Source organism: Olea europaea, chromosome 1 (assembly GCF_002742605.1).
Source record: "Olea europaea var. sylvestris chromosome 1, O_europaea_v1, whole genome shotgun sequence".
NCBI classification, from domain to species: domain Eukaryota; kingdom Viridiplantae; phylum Streptophyta; class Magnoliopsida; order Lamiales; family Oleaceae; genus Olea; species Olea europaea.
Genome location: NC_036237.1, coordinates 29,342,075 through 29,357,998, shown reverse-complemented (window position 1 = coordinate 29,357,998; position 15,924 = coordinate 29,342,075). Strand labels below are relative to the sequence as shown.

The 15,924-nt window shown below is 33.9% G+C and overlaps 3 protein-coding genes across 3 annotated transcripts; 1 reads left to right on the top strand and 2 right to left on the bottom strand.

Moving 5' to 3' along the window:
• Positions 1-222: 222 nt before the first annotated feature.
• LOC111400245 (protein CNGC15b-like) lies at positions 223-4,805 on the bottom strand. The gene is made up of 8 exons (XM_023027672.1): positions 4,552-4,805; positions 3,944-4,021; positions 3,302-3,842; positions 2,991-3,203; positions 2,214-2,506; positions 1,739-1,850; positions 1,354-1,590; positions 223-1,046 (listed from the first exon to the last, which is right to left on the bottom strand). The coding sequence occupies exons 2-8, from the start codon at positions 3,970-3,972 to the stop codon at positions 354-356; spliced, it is 2,118 nt and encodes a 705-aa protein (XP_022883440.1). The 5' UTR covers positions 3,973-4,021; positions 4,552-4,805; the 3' UTR covers positions 223-353.
• Positions 4,806-8,814: 4,009 nt separating this feature from the next.
• Positions 8,815-14,606, top strand: LOC111400231 (GATA transcription factor 11-like). Its single transcript, XM_023027659.1, has 2 exons — positions 8,815-9,088; positions 10,877-14,606. Exons 1-2 carry the CDS (start codon positions 8,843-8,845, stop codon positions 11,477-11,479), a joined length of 849 nt encoding a protein of 282 aa, XP_022883427.1. The 5' UTR covers positions 8,815-8,842; the 3' UTR covers positions 11,480-14,606.
• LOC111400237 (ubiquitin-like protein 5) lies at positions 14,145-14,797 on the bottom strand. Its single transcript, XM_023027666.1, has one exon. It carries the CDS (start codon positions 14,647-14,649, stop codon positions 14,428-14,430), a length of 222 nt encoding a protein of 73 aa, XP_022883434.1. The 5' UTR covers positions 14,650-14,797; the 3' UTR covers positions 14,145-14,427.
• Between the last annotated feature and the right edge of the window lie 1,127 nt (positions 14,798-15,924).

Sequence of the window (15,924 nt, the reverse complement as noted above, 5' to 3'; positions counted from 1 at the left end):
GCAAATAAAATTATAAACAACTATTTTAATTGTCAAACAAAAGATATTTATTTATTTACACATATTAGAGTGGGAGAGAATTGGTTGAATGAAATAAACAAAATCAAACCATACATAATTAAAATAATTAAGAGGTAAACAATGTAATGAAATTCAGAAAAATGGAATTTTCCTAGCAGATAAATTAAGGGCTGTCACGCGGGCAATCTTTAGACTCTTAGATATTATAATCTTTTTCACATCTCTACGTAGGATTTAATATAAAAATTTATCAAAATATACTATTGAGAATTTAGTATTTCTTGATCGTGAATATCTAAACTGGCTGTTACAAGATAATTTTTCATGCCTATTCATTCGTCATCTACTGAAAAATCAGGTTCGGCGGGTTTCTGCAATGAATTCACTGCACTGGAGTCTGATCCTGAGTGCTTATGGTGACCTCTTCTACTGGCAGCCAATCTTGCAGCATAAATGGTAAAGCCAGAACCCGGAGGGGCGTTCCCGTCCATTAGTCCCTTCGATGGTTCCGTGTCAGCGACTAAATTCTCTAAAGCCCGGAGTTCGGCAGCACTCTTCCGTTTCTTATACCTTCTCCATGCAGCTTGTATAAAACACGCAGCCCACGTTCGCCATTGGTGGGAGTAGAATCTGAACTTATGCCTTAGTTTTTTGCTGTGTAGTCTTCGAAACTGTGCTGCTACGAACTTTAAGTCTTCTGCTCTGAGAGCAAAAGCCTCGACTTCGCATATGGCTTTAACAGTGCGAGTCGAAGAAGGGAGAATGACACTTGGACGCGGGTCAAGAGCCCATGTTAGGAGTTCCTCGCCGCAGAAGTCACCAGGACCAATCCGGCATGAATCGAAAAACCCCGTACGACCACCATTTGTCGTGTGAGAATCGAGGTTCCCTCGAATTATGAATAGCATTTCGTTAACTGGATCGCCTTCTCGCACTAGACAAGTACCTTGGGTGCATAATGCAGGTTTCAGCCTCTCACATATAGCATCCAGCATTCTTTCATCCATTTGATCAAATAGTGGCACCTGTTAGCATTATCAAGAAACATGCATAATACTTAGTACAGTTGGCAATATGCCAACAGATCATGTGCTTAAAAGTTAATTTTCTTAATAAAAAAATTAACTTCGAAAATCATGTTTACAAAATAAGTAACTTAAAAGTTTGAGCAGCCGAGTGTTCATGGTTATACTGATCATCGTAAATATTGACTAATCCCTCGTGTTTTTAGGAGTTTTTGAAGTACGTATTGCAAATCTTTGTTCCATCTGATACTGAACAAAAACAATCCAAGAACAAGAATGAAATAAGAAGACATATTTTAGTTCTTACTCGTCGAACAAGGTCATAACAGAGATGGCGCTTGATATCTCTTCGAAGATCCAAAGGAAGTCCTTGAAGTAAAGCCTCCTCGTCGACTCCTCTAGTAGCCACCCATCTATATTGATCGTACTTCCGTACAGACTGCCGTAACTCTTGAGGTAGCTGTCTATGACGCATCCATTGTTCTGTATCAGTTCTCCTAATTCTCCATTCCTCTAGTCTAACTGTTGTTGATTGGAGATAAGTCTGACAATGAATGTGGAATATTGAGTATTCTAACACTTTCATAATCCATGCCATAGCAGAAACCGAGCTTGGCAGACAGAAAGATACTTGCCAAGAATTAAATGACAGGAAAATACAATTTAGTCGTGAAGTATATTAGTCGACTTACTTGCATATTACCAATGAGCAAGGCAAAGAGAACAAGACCAAGAGTCGCAATTACAATGGCGAAACTTATTTCTCCAACATACGTGCTAGTCGAAAGATTTTGCCCCAGAGAACTGCACATAGCAAAATATATCGTAAATAAGAAAACTATAATATCAGATTATTTTGCAAACATTCATCTGACAAAATGATTGAAACTGCCTTCCGTCAAATCATAAAATAATTGGTGCTAGAACACCAGTCTATGTGGCATTATGTAGTATGTTCAATTAAATGTGAAATTAAGTGATTCATTTAATTGAACCTGTAATTTAATATCACTAGCAATGTCATCTAAACTGATGTTAAACACCAGTGATGTTAAATAACATTAATCTAAATAATAAATACTTAGCATAAAACAAGAGATAAAGTTTCATTTCTAAGAGACACGAATAGCCGAGAATCCACAAAAAGTTAGTAGAGAAGCATCTTACCTAAGGTTCTTCAACCCCCACCAGAGACAATAGAAGTACTTGTTGAAAAACAGAGCCGAGGTAACATTGGACGTCACAGCGTCACCAAAAATGCCAAACGGATAAGAGTTACTATCTGGATTGCATTGGTTTGTAACATTGCTCGACATAAACCAGACATTTCGAACAGATTCTTTAACCCAGTGGCAATCAAAATATGTATACTGACAAGATGGACTCTCGAGACTGCACATATGTCTCCAGCACGCTTCCTGCCTTTCGATAGAGAGAAGGTACCAGCAAGCCCCTAAAATCTGAATTTCAAACTGATTTACAAACTCGAGTAAACAGAAAAAAAAAAATCTTTTGTCTTGCAATTTTTTGGAAATATTAATTTGGAAACCAAGAGAAAACGGTTTAAATTTGTTTTGACATGATACAGCAGCTCTTAATAATCTTGCCGTGGCAATATATTTATCTGTTGCTAGGGCAGTTTGGCCGCGTGATTGAATAGCTGCTTCTACTAGCAAAGTGAACATAACTCTCATATTGAGCATCAACCTATATACGTGTGTGTGTGCGCGCGTGTGCGCACTTTCTTCTTTTCTTAATCCAAAATTTTGCACGAGATTTTCAAGAAATTCCTTAATAGTTTTCAATTTTGGCCCCATAATTAAAATTTTGTGAATTTGTCCCGACAACTATAAAATTCTAGCTCCTCCCCTGTGACTTAATCCATAATACATTGAGGAAACCAGATATTTCGAGATAAATTCATAAAAGTGAACTTCTACTTACATGGCTTGCCAACAAGTAGAGCATCAAATTGTAAGCAGCTCCAGCCCAAGCAGTTTGAGTCACAACTCCAGTAGCCTTGACAATTTGCGATGAAAGTGGAAATATAAGATATAGTCTTGGGAGGTACTGGAATATGATAAAGAACCGAAGGACATTTTTCGTGTTTGCCATAGTCGAGCCGCTCAAGTTAGGGATAATGCCCAAAATTAACACCTGGACCGTGATCAAAAGTAGGAACACTTTTAGCATGTTTGCTAGCGAGGATTAGATATAAATGGAAAGAACTAATGACAGTTATCTAGTCGACGAACCTGAGGAAGGGGCAGGGCGGCAATGACATCGAGCCAGAAACTTTTCTTCAAGTACCTCATTGCTATCTTCGAGAAGTCTATCACAAGCTCTCCTCGTCCAAAGACACGAGAAGAAGGAGCAACATATGCTGTACGAAACTTAACAAAAATCTGAACCATGTAAAAGATATCCGCTATTGATCTTATAATCAAGAGAACAACTTCAAGAGTAAATCCAATGTTTATGCAAACATTTTCCTCGACTACTGGCAAGTAAAAGAATAAAGGATCAACAAACAATGATACTAAACAAGCTACTAAGAATATGTTGTTCCATCTACGAATCGTAGGTCCACGAGGATCTAATATCTTTTTCTTGACCCTTTCATAGTCCTCCGAGAATACTCGGGATAATACTTTAGCTTTCAATGATTTTCCACTCTTGACAGCGCCCATCTCACTCGGTTCTGGTAATCGTGTTCCGTCAATCTTGTACTTGAACTTAATCAAGTTATCTCCATTAGCTGTTGGGAAATTTGCTAACTCAACGTCGTCTTGGAATCTACAAGAAATTTTGTGAATTTTATCGTTTATGCATTTGACCATAGTACAGTTGCCTATTACACATTTAACTGAGACGAAGAAGTTTCAAAATAGACTAACCTTACAGATTTGGAATTGCTATAAGCCATGACAATCGATCAAACAAACTCTTTGTGGCTATAACTATAATGACTCGACCTGTCAAACATGAAAAAAACAAGAATCTGTTACTATCGATCCATACTTTAAAAGAAAAAGACTGATGATGAATTCATGGCCACCAAGAAAAAGAGAAACAGCTGTGGTTTGTTTCAGTAGATATCATGTGAAGAAATTAAAAGTCTATCTTCAACTTGAACATGAATTTTACAGTCTCTCCTCACCAAAAAGTCCAGGTCAAACATGTGACCAATTCTACATCACCAACTCCTTTCCACAATGTCAAGATCTCCAAGTTTAATTAAAGCACGACCAGTCATCATCTGAGTTCTATTTTTTGCAGTCAAACATGTTCGAACTAGACATGATTGGACACTATAATAATCTTTTATTTTCTTAAATTAGCCAGTTACATCTTAAACATAAACAGTAGCAGTTGCCTATTACAATAACAAGATATACAGGAGAAAACTTTCTAGGAAGAAAAAAGTATTGATCTAATCTAATCAAGTTTATTTCCCATCCCATGAACGAATTCAAGAAACTACAGAGAGATAGAGATAACTTACAAACAACTGCAATATGAACGTTTAAATCACTCTTCAAATTTTTGGATCCAATGAAAATGAGAATCAAAATAATCAGGCGAAAACGTGGTTTGATTCGGATAGAGAGGATGCTGAATTTAAGGGATTTGAAAAAAAAAAATGAAAAAAAAAAATCTCCTTGTTCTTGTCACCCCCAGAAGTTCAGTTAGTCGTTCATTTCTTGCTATTTTGTATGTATTATTTTGTATTATTTGTGTGTCTGTGTGATTATGTCCAGAGTAGAGAAGGTTGAGAATGGTGTGGAACAAGTTGCCAAAAATAAAGTAGAAAACATTAATTTTTGTAAAGATCCGAGGAGTTGACTTTATTTGATATTTGACCAATAATAGACTGCCACGTCACCAGATTTACTGCGATTTTCCCCGTGAAACAAGGGCGTCGTAGAAGACTTGCTTCAATAGTACACCTATGGGTTACGGCAAACGAGAAGTACAAACTACGCATAAGAGAGTTGCAAGTAGCTCTTGTTTTCTGGTATGTTGTGGCACATTTTTTAGATTTACCTCCCTCAGAAAGCTTTAGAGGCGGAATGGTAAGGGCCCTTAAGGTTGGGATTCAACCTTTACGCATAAGAGAGTTTCTTTTATGGGAAATATAGTTTATAATTTTAAAAAATAACTTGCACGAGGTCATAAAAAAATTATTTCAATTATACATTTTAATGGATTCATAAATACTATTCAATTAGTCACCGTTCATTTTTATCTATTTAAAAATTAATTGTTTATAAATTCTTCCGGAATGACGCTAAAAATTCTTTATTGTCATAATACTTAAAATAAATAAATTTGAAAAAAAAAACCTCAACATTTTAGATATCTCTCAACTAATATAAATTTATTATTAACATATTCATTCATAATTTTTGGAATGACATAATATCCGATACCGATAATAATACCCAGAAGATAAAAATTAGAGCCTATTTGGGCCCCATTTTTTCACCCAAAAAATTGATTTTTTGACTGTTATTTCACTATTACAGTCGTCATATTTGACTTCTTCTCTCACGGGTGGACCCCACTTTTCTCCTAACGATAAAAAAAAATCAATTCTCAAAATCACTCCCAAACAGACTATTAGATTAAATTTGATTATCGAGCTTTATGGTTGAACTCAAGAATCACGTGGAATGAACCAATCGAAATTATGAAAAGCATAAAGATATTATACATTTCTTTAAAATAAAATATTAGTTGTAGGTCATCGTTTAGCTTGAAAGCATTGTTTTTAGGATTTCATTCATACGATGGTATATTTTTTTGCTCAATAGTTGCTACTTATAAACTGTAGAAAAGTATGAAGGGACCCATTAATTATAATTAGGCTTCAATAATCATGTTCGAGTAAGTACAATGTTTAAGATGGTACCGGCCATGGCCGGCCGCTTCAATAGTAAATTAATATGAAAATGTTATTTTTAAAATTAGACTCTATAAAATCATTACTTTAAATGCAAGGAGGAGAAGTTGAAGACCGAGCTAGTGTTTGAAATGAAATCATTTACAAAGTAACCGTACTTGAAGGTTATATAGGGAAATTTGAGTTCATGAAAAGTTAAGGTAGAGGTTGGTTTGCGTTTTCATTTTCCATTTTCATTTTCAAAACGATTTTTAATTTTCCCCGAAAACATCCGGTTTTCCGCGTTTTGAGCGTTTTCGACATTTATAACTGAAAATACCGTAAACAATAAAAAGTCGTTTTGCGTTTTCAGTTATAAATTTTAACTCGTTTACGAAAATGCGTTTTCGAAAACGACGAACAAAACGCGTTTTTCTCGTTTTCGAAAACGAAAAACGAAAAATGGGCCGAAAATGGCAAATCAACCACGGCCTAAATCTTTTAACGCTTTTATTGCGGAGATCGAATAACCCATTAAAAAAAAAAATTTAAGTAAACGAAATAACAGCAAATAGTAGCAAAAAAAAATGTAACTAAATCAGAAAGTGCTTTCTAATACTCAAAAGAGAAGAAAGTGAAATAAGAACAAACCAAAGTCAAAAACAAAACATGGGCGATCGACTTGTAAAGAGCAAAATCTGGAGCAAGACATTTTCCGGGTATTCTAGACGGTGGTGGTGACAAAATTGGAACAGCACCTACCCAATTGTCGGAGGAACTGGATTTGGTTGGAAAATGACAACCAGACTCTAGGCCAAACTAAACATGGGCTGCAGTTAATGCATCGGGTCCTACCCACCGCCGCAGCCCACCAGTTTGTTAAAGATCCTATATTTACTAGTCTATTTATTTAATTGGTCTTGAATAATCAGTTGGGTTCAAAGTTGCTATCGGACGAGAAGATGAGAATGGACCAAGATCTCGAGGGTTGTCTAATCCAAGAGTTGAAGCATCCCTCTTCTACAACGAGCAATGGATCATTTTTAATTGTGAATCAATTAGGACACTCCATTCCCATGAATTCCTATTGTTGAAACCAATGGATCATTGTTTTTGATAGACGATATGGTGAGTTTTCACTTTGGAGATTAATTTTTTGTATCCCATCTCTTTTTGGTTGCATGTGTTCACAAGATGTTGTACTTCTACTCTCCCAAAAGGAGGAAGTAACTAGATCTCATAGTTCCTGATGAACCCTATCTTCTGAGGTTTGGTGGACTTGTTTCCCCTAAAATTGGCACGGATCGTTACATATATAAAAAAAGTGTATATCTCAGTCTCACTAAATCTCATCTACGTTGATTTACTTATCATCAAACGTTAGTCAACGCAAAATAAGTGATTTCATCTTCATTGAGGGTTGGCTTGTTGAAAGGCGTGATGCTTTCTTATATAAGGACAAAATTAAAGACAAAATTATAAACCAAACGAGGATATATTGGGGCTACAACTAAATATAACACCCAATTTTCGATTTCAAGAGAAAATTAATGTAAGATTAAAAGATTAATTTAGGGAACTGTTGACAAATGTAAAAGAAAATGGGTTTTTTTAATTTTATGTTGATTAATGAATTAATGTTATTAACTAATCATTATTAAAATTAAAATTAAATAAGGATATATTGAGCATATAATTAAATTTAAAAGGGTAAAATTGATATTTAAAAGTTACTTCTTAATCCTTCCTTTTAATATAGGGTAATTATATCTACACCACATTTTTTTATTTCTTGTGCCACATTTTAATTGTACCTAGCTTCTTAATTTTTGCTCATTATTACACTTATGTCCTTAATGATTTTTCTTGTATTCTTATCCTCAAACTTTTTATTAGTTAACATATTTTGTATTTGATAACAATTTTATATTCGAATGTTTATTGAAATGACGTAAAACAACATATTTTCCCATCATATATATTTTTTTAAATAAATAATAAGTGCTAAAAAACATTTTTTCCTCATTTGAAAACATGAAAACAAAATATTTAGATATAAATCATTACGAAGAATGAGACGTATAAATTAATAGAAGGTTAAAGAAAAGAAATAATTTTTACAATGAACAAAGATTGAAAAGTTTAAAATGTGGTGTATCAAATAAAAATTGTGGTGACAATATAACCCCTATATTGGAGATAAATCCTTCTGCACAAGTTCAATGGCATAAAAGGGCTTGTGTTTCCGTAAGTGCCAAAGCATTCTTCATTCATTTTCATGCATTTGGTTACATAAAAAGAATTTTTTTCTCTTTTTCCTCTGGTTTTCTAGCATTACCCGTTCAGCCAAGCACTGCCATGTTTTTACCTTGATTCGACTATAAATGGCAATAAAAGAAAAGGATTTTTAATAATTTGTGATCTGGTCAGATCTTACTATTTCTACCAAAGATTTGGTGGGGCGTAAATATAGATTTAGACACCTTTTTATTCCAATTAACACGCTATTATTATTTTATGAAAATAATGACAGAATACTATTCATAATTTCATTAAAAAGAAAAAAGAATCAGTCAATAAATAAGAAACACTAATGCAAAAAAATAATAATAATAATAATAATAATACTCTTAGTAATTATCTTTTTTTTTTTAAAATAATGACTTTGTTTCTTACTCAAAAATGGTATATATACAGAAGATCACCGTATCCCTTATGGATTATTTTGAAATAATTAAGGTAATCCTACGTGTTAGATAAAATCGTTTAAATTTTACCTTATAAATTCCAAAGTATGTACTGTCGGTATTGTCTAACGATTCTTGGTAATAATATCCATGGTATATTATAGTCTTCTGTTCCGAATTCTTTATTTTTGTTGCTTATAGATCTTGTGTTTCATTACAGGAATATGATTGAAAACATTAATTGTTTGGATAAGATGGTAAATGGGATTGCCAATGATATCGATTTTGAAAAATTACTCAGTATTTTGGATTTTCCCATGGAGAGTTTGGAAGGAGATGGATTATATGGAGATTGGGATGCTGATAAGTCACCATGCTCTGGGCCTATTCCTTTGGATGCATTAATGGGATTCCCACCGAGTCCTCAAGGAAAAATCGGCCATGCTTCCCTGCCGAAATCTATTGCTTCTGTGAGTTTTTGTGCACAATTCTTAATGCAACGTGGTTCTCTGTGTTTCTGTAAATAATATGAGAAGTTTGGTTAATTTATTGAATACCATATTTCATATTATGGGCTGATGTTTTGAGTTGTCTGTCTTGTTTTAGTTTCATAAATCATCAATTTCACTGTTGAATGAAAACATAAATTCTTTTATATTTGTTAATGGCCGCAATTAACATGTGTTTGTGCAATTCATGTTCAAATCTCTTTTGTTTACAATAGTAAGAGGTGTATACATTTGGGACTTTCAAAAACTTTTAAGGCTTTAAAAATTTTAAGTGTATTCAATTGAGACTTTTAAATATTCTCTACAAGTTTAGATGTATTTTATTAAGACTTCTATAGAATTTAAAAAAGTCTCTAAAAATTATGGGTTAAAAATCACAATGGAGTATGTTTACAACATTAGGAATATGTTATGCTAACCTATATTTTCCTCCTCAAAAAAATGGCTTATGCGTGTATTGATTTATGTCATAAGATGCAGCAATCAACGAGTGTTTGTGCAATGCAAGTTCAAATCTCTTTTGTTTACAATAGTAAGAGGTGTATTCATTTGGGACTTTAAAAAACTTTTGACGATTTAAAATTTTCAGTTTTATTTAATTAAGATTTTTAAAGATTCTCGAAAAGTTTATGTGTATTCAATTGAGATTCTCGAAAAGTTTATGTTGTATTTAATTGAGACTTTTAAAGATTCTCGAAAAGTTAGTGTATTCAATTGAGATTTCATAGACTTTTAAGAAGTATCTAAAGGAGACGTATTCAATTAGGACTTTTGAAGATTTTGATGGAATTTTTTTAAGTGATAACTTTTATGAATTTCGAGGATTTTTTTGTATATTTGTATGGAATTAGTAGAAGTTTTTCATAAACTTCTAATATAGACTTTCATTTTAAAACTTTTATAGACTTTTGTAGAATTTAAAATACTTTTGAAAGCTTTCATTTAAAGTAGAATTCACGTGGATCTTAGTGTAATAATGTGAAATTTTTATAAACAAGGTAGTGATTCCTACAATTTCCTTTCCCCTCCCCATATAATAAATTTTAATCATAACTCTAATATTCGTAGAAAGAAAAAGGAAAGAAAATACATATTATTATTTGTGAAAGTCTCCCAAAATTCTATGTAAAAGTTAGTACCCTAGTGACTTTTATAGAAGTCATTAAAATTTGAATACCCCAAGATTTATAGAGAATTTAAAATTTTTTAATTGAATGCACCACGACTTTTAAAAACTTTTTGAAAATTTATAAAAGTCTCAATTGATGCACCAATACTTTAAGAGATTCTCAAAAAGTCGACATCCTATTTACAATATTAGGAATATGTTGTGATAACCTATATTTTCCCATTAAAAAAAAGGGCTGGCTTTTGCGTATATTGATTTATATCATAAGATGCGGCAAAATTTTATTTGGTCGTCGTGATTGGTGAGAATGTAGTGCCTTTGATTTTCCAATTGATGTAAGCATTGAGAATGGAGTGGAGAAAAATTATTTATGTAGTCGATCCTAAATTTATTGGAGACAAGATTCAGCTTTTTTGTTGTTGAGAGGGGTGTTTTCCTGTGCTTGAGCACGTGCTTAATTATTCAGCTGGCAGTCTGGATGCCTATATATTTCTCTTTGCTGCACCCACGCCTAACTAATTTAATTATATCTTGTACTATTTAATATGTCGAGTATGGAAATCGTGGTGTCACCAATTGTGTTAATTTGTTTTGATGCATTCTTTTGTTTTCCTCATCAGCCTTTAGAGATTAATGGAACTCCAGAGCAAAAACCATTGACATATATTGAAGACACCTCTAACACAAGTAATCTCAATCAAAATCAACCGGGCGCCTTCCAGACACAGAGCCCGAGTTCTGTGCTTGAAAGCAGTGGCTCATACTCAGTTGAAAAGGGTTTAATTCTCAAATCCAACATCGTCATTCCAAGGCGAACCAGATCCAAGCAACGTAAATCCAGGACTAGAAGCTCATGGATTCTTATGCCTTCCATATCTTCTGCCTCTAAGCGGAGTCCAACTTCTCGGAAAAACAGAGAGGCAAAGAGGAAGAAATCGTCGCAGATGCCAGTCGCAGTGGAATCCATAAATAAAAAGTGCACACATTGTGAAGTGACAGAGACACCACAATGGAGGGAGGGACCAATGGGACCAAAGACTCTATGCAATGCATGTGGTGTACGGTACCGATCAGGACGTCTATTTCCTGAGTACCGTCCTGCAGCAAGTCCAACATTTGTCCCGTCTCTGCACTCAAACTCCCATAAGAAGGTCATAGAAATGAGAAACAAAAGTAAACAGCCGGTAATGGAAGTCGAGGACCTCTGGTATTTCCATGAGTAGTTAGGGGATTGATTCGAGTTCTTTGCTTTGAACCTCTTCACATCGTTCTTTTTCCCGACAAGGATAGGGGACGTTTGCCATTGTGGCAACTCATAGTTGATTCATGTAAATAGATACTGGTCATTTGCCATTGTGGCAACTCGTAGTTGATTCATGTACATAAACAAAACTTAGTCGAGATTACGCAATAATAGTTGAAGAATGATAGGGCGTGCATATTTGCTAGATTAGCATGAAGTAACAGTAGGAACCAGGTCGCAAGGGATGTTAAATATTTGCTATTTCATTATATTTTCTCTCATATTTGTTTCTTTTGGCGGTAGCAACGGTTTGTGGTTTATTCATTTGGAGTGCAGGAAATATGAATTGTTCCCTAATTAGACAGTTGAATTGAGTCGAGCTTCTATATTTCTCCCCAGTCAAGTCAAAATGTCAACGCTGGAAAAATAATCTCTCAATTCAGTTGACAATCTTACTGAAGTATTGATTGAAAGGAATGCCAAAGGGAGTAAACCCAATTCTACATGTACAAGCACAATGAAAATTATTTATTACTTCAAACGCGAGAGTTTTTACAATGCCAAGTACTGCCATTAGTCACAAGTGAGGCAACTAAAGCCGAGATCTACCAGAGCACACCATACACGGTATGTAAGTGAAACCCAAATTGGGTACACTTAAAAATTTGATTTGTCAGTTACATCAATAACAGAACTATTCAATCACACTATTATAGGTGACTAATTGCCAAAGAAGGAAAAGGAAATAAAATTTAAAACCCACTTTCCCCACAGAAAAACACAAGCATTATGGGCTATCAAATGTCCTAAAGGTAAGAAAAACTTAAAGGATATTGTTAGCTTATTTGCTAATGCTAATCTCTTTACCCTTCTCCTGTAAAAAAAAAAAAAAAAAAAAAAGGTTCAATTCCATGCAGTAACTTTGTATCTCCTACAGAATCATCATTTTGCAATGGTTTTTATGCAATTTGGGTGACTAGTTGACCAAAATACCTGATTTATTTGCACTCTCTAACAAAAATCATGAAGTAAATTGATATTGCCTCCTCTGTCCTTGTTAAATGCCATCTTCATCCCTTTCCGGGAAAGTAGGAATGCTTTTGAGAGAGCTTAATTGAGCACTTGGTGATATTTTCATTAAGTTATTAGTACCATCTAAATTTTAAGCAATCCACAACCCCTGAGCTCATGACCACTCCATTCATTGGTAAACCTTAGTTTCTTAGTCGACCATGAGCTTAGCAATCTCATAATTTTAATTCGTACCTTAAACTTTCATGCAATGACTTAATAAAGCCATGTTGTTGAATTACCATATTTCAACCTCAAATCTCCTTGGGGGGGAGGGGGAGAGAGAGAGAATAAAATAAAACCTTGTGTATACATTAAAATATATAATGATCTATTTGAATTTAAACTGTTCAACTCAAGTAAAATATTATGATCCGTTTGGCAAAGTTTATAAATGATCAAACTTTATTTTCAACAATACATTCCAATGGATTCTCAAGTATTATACACTTATTCACCAATCATTTGTATCTATTTATATATTAACCATTCATAGATTCTTCCCAAATGGAGAGTTGAAAGGGTGAACTTACAGAGGTTTAGTTGTAGTGCGGCTCAAGAAATACACTAGAATACAATAATAAGAACCTATATATACTAACACAAAACAATGAGAATTACATATCGTTTGTCCTTGATAACTCTCAAAATCCAAGGATAGTATGACTACTTAAAACCGCTTAAGGGTTCATATCATATCAATTCATGTAGCAAGTGATCATAGTGAAAAGAGATAATATCAATCAAGAGTGCCATGACTGATGACCCAACGCTTCCCGTCTGCTCACTGACTCACCACATGTAGCATGTGAAATTTGAGGTGTAGGGTACAGCATGGACGCCATTCACAGTTTACAATTACACTACTCATCCAAATTGTAAAAGGAAATAAATTACCAAAAAAGAAAAAAATTAATATTAAAATTAAAATGTCTACTCCAACTTTGGCTAATCAGGTGCCCATCATTATGTGTATCTTCATACTTGCTCTACCAAATAGCATCAGAGTAAATGAATACAACCATGTATCCCCTCGAATATTATCTAGGATTATGTTCATTAAATTCGCTACAAAATCTTATCTTTTACCAACCTCTGACCTGTGTGTCCCATGACCACTTTCTTGTTAGTTACCCTTGAATTCGTCAATTATCTTAGGCTCGAAATCAAAAACTACTCATGCAAAAGGGAAAATGAAATAAACATCAACATATCAGTTTTCTTAAAGATGACGCAGACAATTATAATCTTTGGCTTGAGTTCAGGTGACTAGTTGCTCGGTGTTACCAGTTGTGAATGCCATCTTTAACAATTATTGAAGTGTACAGTCAAAATGATCAAAAAAATGTAAACAGTTGCCACCATAGATCAGTGAAGAGGTACCTTCGAAAATCATTTTTTCTGAAGCACTTTTTTGTATTCGTTAAGTTAATTGCATAACCTGAACTTTTCACCAATCCATGACCCCAAAATCAATTACCACTTTTTATGTTCTTAATCCTTCATTGTTTTAATCTAGCCTTCAGCTCGAAAATTTTGATGTTTTGAATTTGCGATTATCCTACAATCAGATATCTACAAGAAAAACAATCTTTATTTCCACTTCCATTAAAGTACAGTATTATTCAAATTCTCCCTTGCCCTAATTCCAAATTCCACAGCACATACTAATTCGACAATTCCAGAGAAATAAACACACAATCGAAAAATCCAAAACAATCACCCAAAAATTTACTTACTACAACATATGAAAATCCATAGAACACTATGAAACTTCAATTACGACCAATCCACACACGAGAGTACCCATACGTATAAACACATAAAGGAGGGTTAAGAGGGTGAAATTACTAAGGTTTAGTTGTAGTAGAGCTCAAGGCCCATGCCGTCATGGATCTCATAATCCTTGAGAGTGATGTGGTCCTTGTAGATATTGTACCACTTCTGGATTCGGATCTTGTCGGCCCGGGTTCCAGTCTGAGCCGCGACCAGCTTCTTCAGATCGCCGATTGTATCATCCTCGTTGCACTTCACTCTGACCTTCTTCCCAAGCCTGTCGTTCAGCACCACCTCGATCATCTTCCTTGTAAATTACAGCTGCAAAAAACCCTAATTGATTGGGGTTTCAATTCCCTCCCGACCCAAGATAGAGCTTACTTGAAGTAGATTTTGGATAAAAAGTTTGCGCGGAGAAAGGGTATTTAAGCAACAACCTGCTTGGCGTATAGGTTTATTGTTTGGACATATCACGTGTCCAAAATGTACACCAGCGCCCCTGTGACACCCTTATGTCCTCCAATGTACCCAAGAATAATCCTAAGAAATAATGCTCGAACAGGTTTTTAAGGATGTACAACGGCTTGAATGGATAATTAAAGCAATGTGTAACTTGAGCAACTAGTAGTAACTTAAAAGGATAATTTTAGCCCTTGTTTGTTTATAATTAAAGTAGGAAAATGAATTTTGAAATAGTATGAAAAGATTTTGAGGTAAAATATTTTATTCTGAAAATATATACTTGAAAATGAGTTTGAAAAAAAAAATTGAAACAAAGATAAACAAACTAAGTCTCAATGAACATTCATTTAATAGCTTAATAATTTAACGTCGTCAAGATGGAGCCACGTCTCGTTTACGTTGAACACTCGGCAATTTTTGTTCAGTGGAGGTAACAAATTTCACCTCAAAAATGGATGGATAACAATTTGAACAAATGAGTAAATAATGATAATTTATTATGTTCAATAAGCTAGTAAAAATGCATTTCTATCTATTGCATCATATTTTAATGTGAAATTTGTGAAAGAGGTTTCAAACACTTTAAAAATGTACAATAAAGTATCAAACGTTATAATCTTAGCATCTACATTATAAATCTCTTAATAAATATGAAGGGAAATGACCTCTAAATGATTTTCATCCAAAAATATATCAGTTGACCAAAAAAATATTAGTTAACCCTTTTTAAGAAGGGCAAAATTATCTCTTCATATTCAATTAATTAAAATACTTGAATTAGTTCAAAAAAAATTAAAAACAATAAAAAAGGAAAAAAAAAGAGGTAAAAACTTAAAAGAAGAGAGGAAAATGTCTTGTCTTCAAACTTATCCCTCACCCCCATCGGTCACTAGTCGCTAAATTTACATACTCATCATATTTTACCCACTAAACTTTAAAATGCCTTCGAATAGTTATTGAACTTCAATGCATTGCACCCTATCACTCATTTAATATGTTTTCATTAGTCACTGAATTGTTAAAATGCTTTCGAGCAGTAATTGAAATTTAACATACTACATTTCATCACTTGCTCATGCATAATATTCCATTAGTCATTGAATTTAACAATAAATC

Bases quoted from the DNA above. Each gene is read 5' to 3' on its own strand.
- LOC111400245 (XM_023027672.1), bottom strand. From the start codon at position 3,972: ATGGCTTATAGCAATTCCAAATCTGTAAG. The intron at 2,507-2,990 runs GTAAGTAGAAGT...TTTGAAATTCAG, and splicing joins TCTACTTGTTGGCAAGCCAT to ATTTTAGGGGCTTGCTGGTA. The intron at 1,591-1,738 runs GTAAGTCGACTA...ATTCATTGTCAG, and splicing joins TGCTCATTGGTAATATGCAA to ACTTATCTCCAATCAACAAC.
- LOC111400231 (XM_023027659.1), top strand. From the start codon at position 8,843: ATGATTGAAAACATTAATTGTTTGGATAAGATGGTAAATGGGATTGCC. The intron at 9,089-10,876 runs GTGAGTTTTTGT...TTTCCTCATCAG, and splicing joins TGCCGAAATCTATTGCTTCT to CCTTTAGAGATTAATGGAAC.
- LOC111400237 (XM_023027666.1), bottom strand. From the start codon at position 14,649: ATGATCGAGGTGGTGCTGAACGACAGGCTTGGGAAGAAGGTCAGAGTG.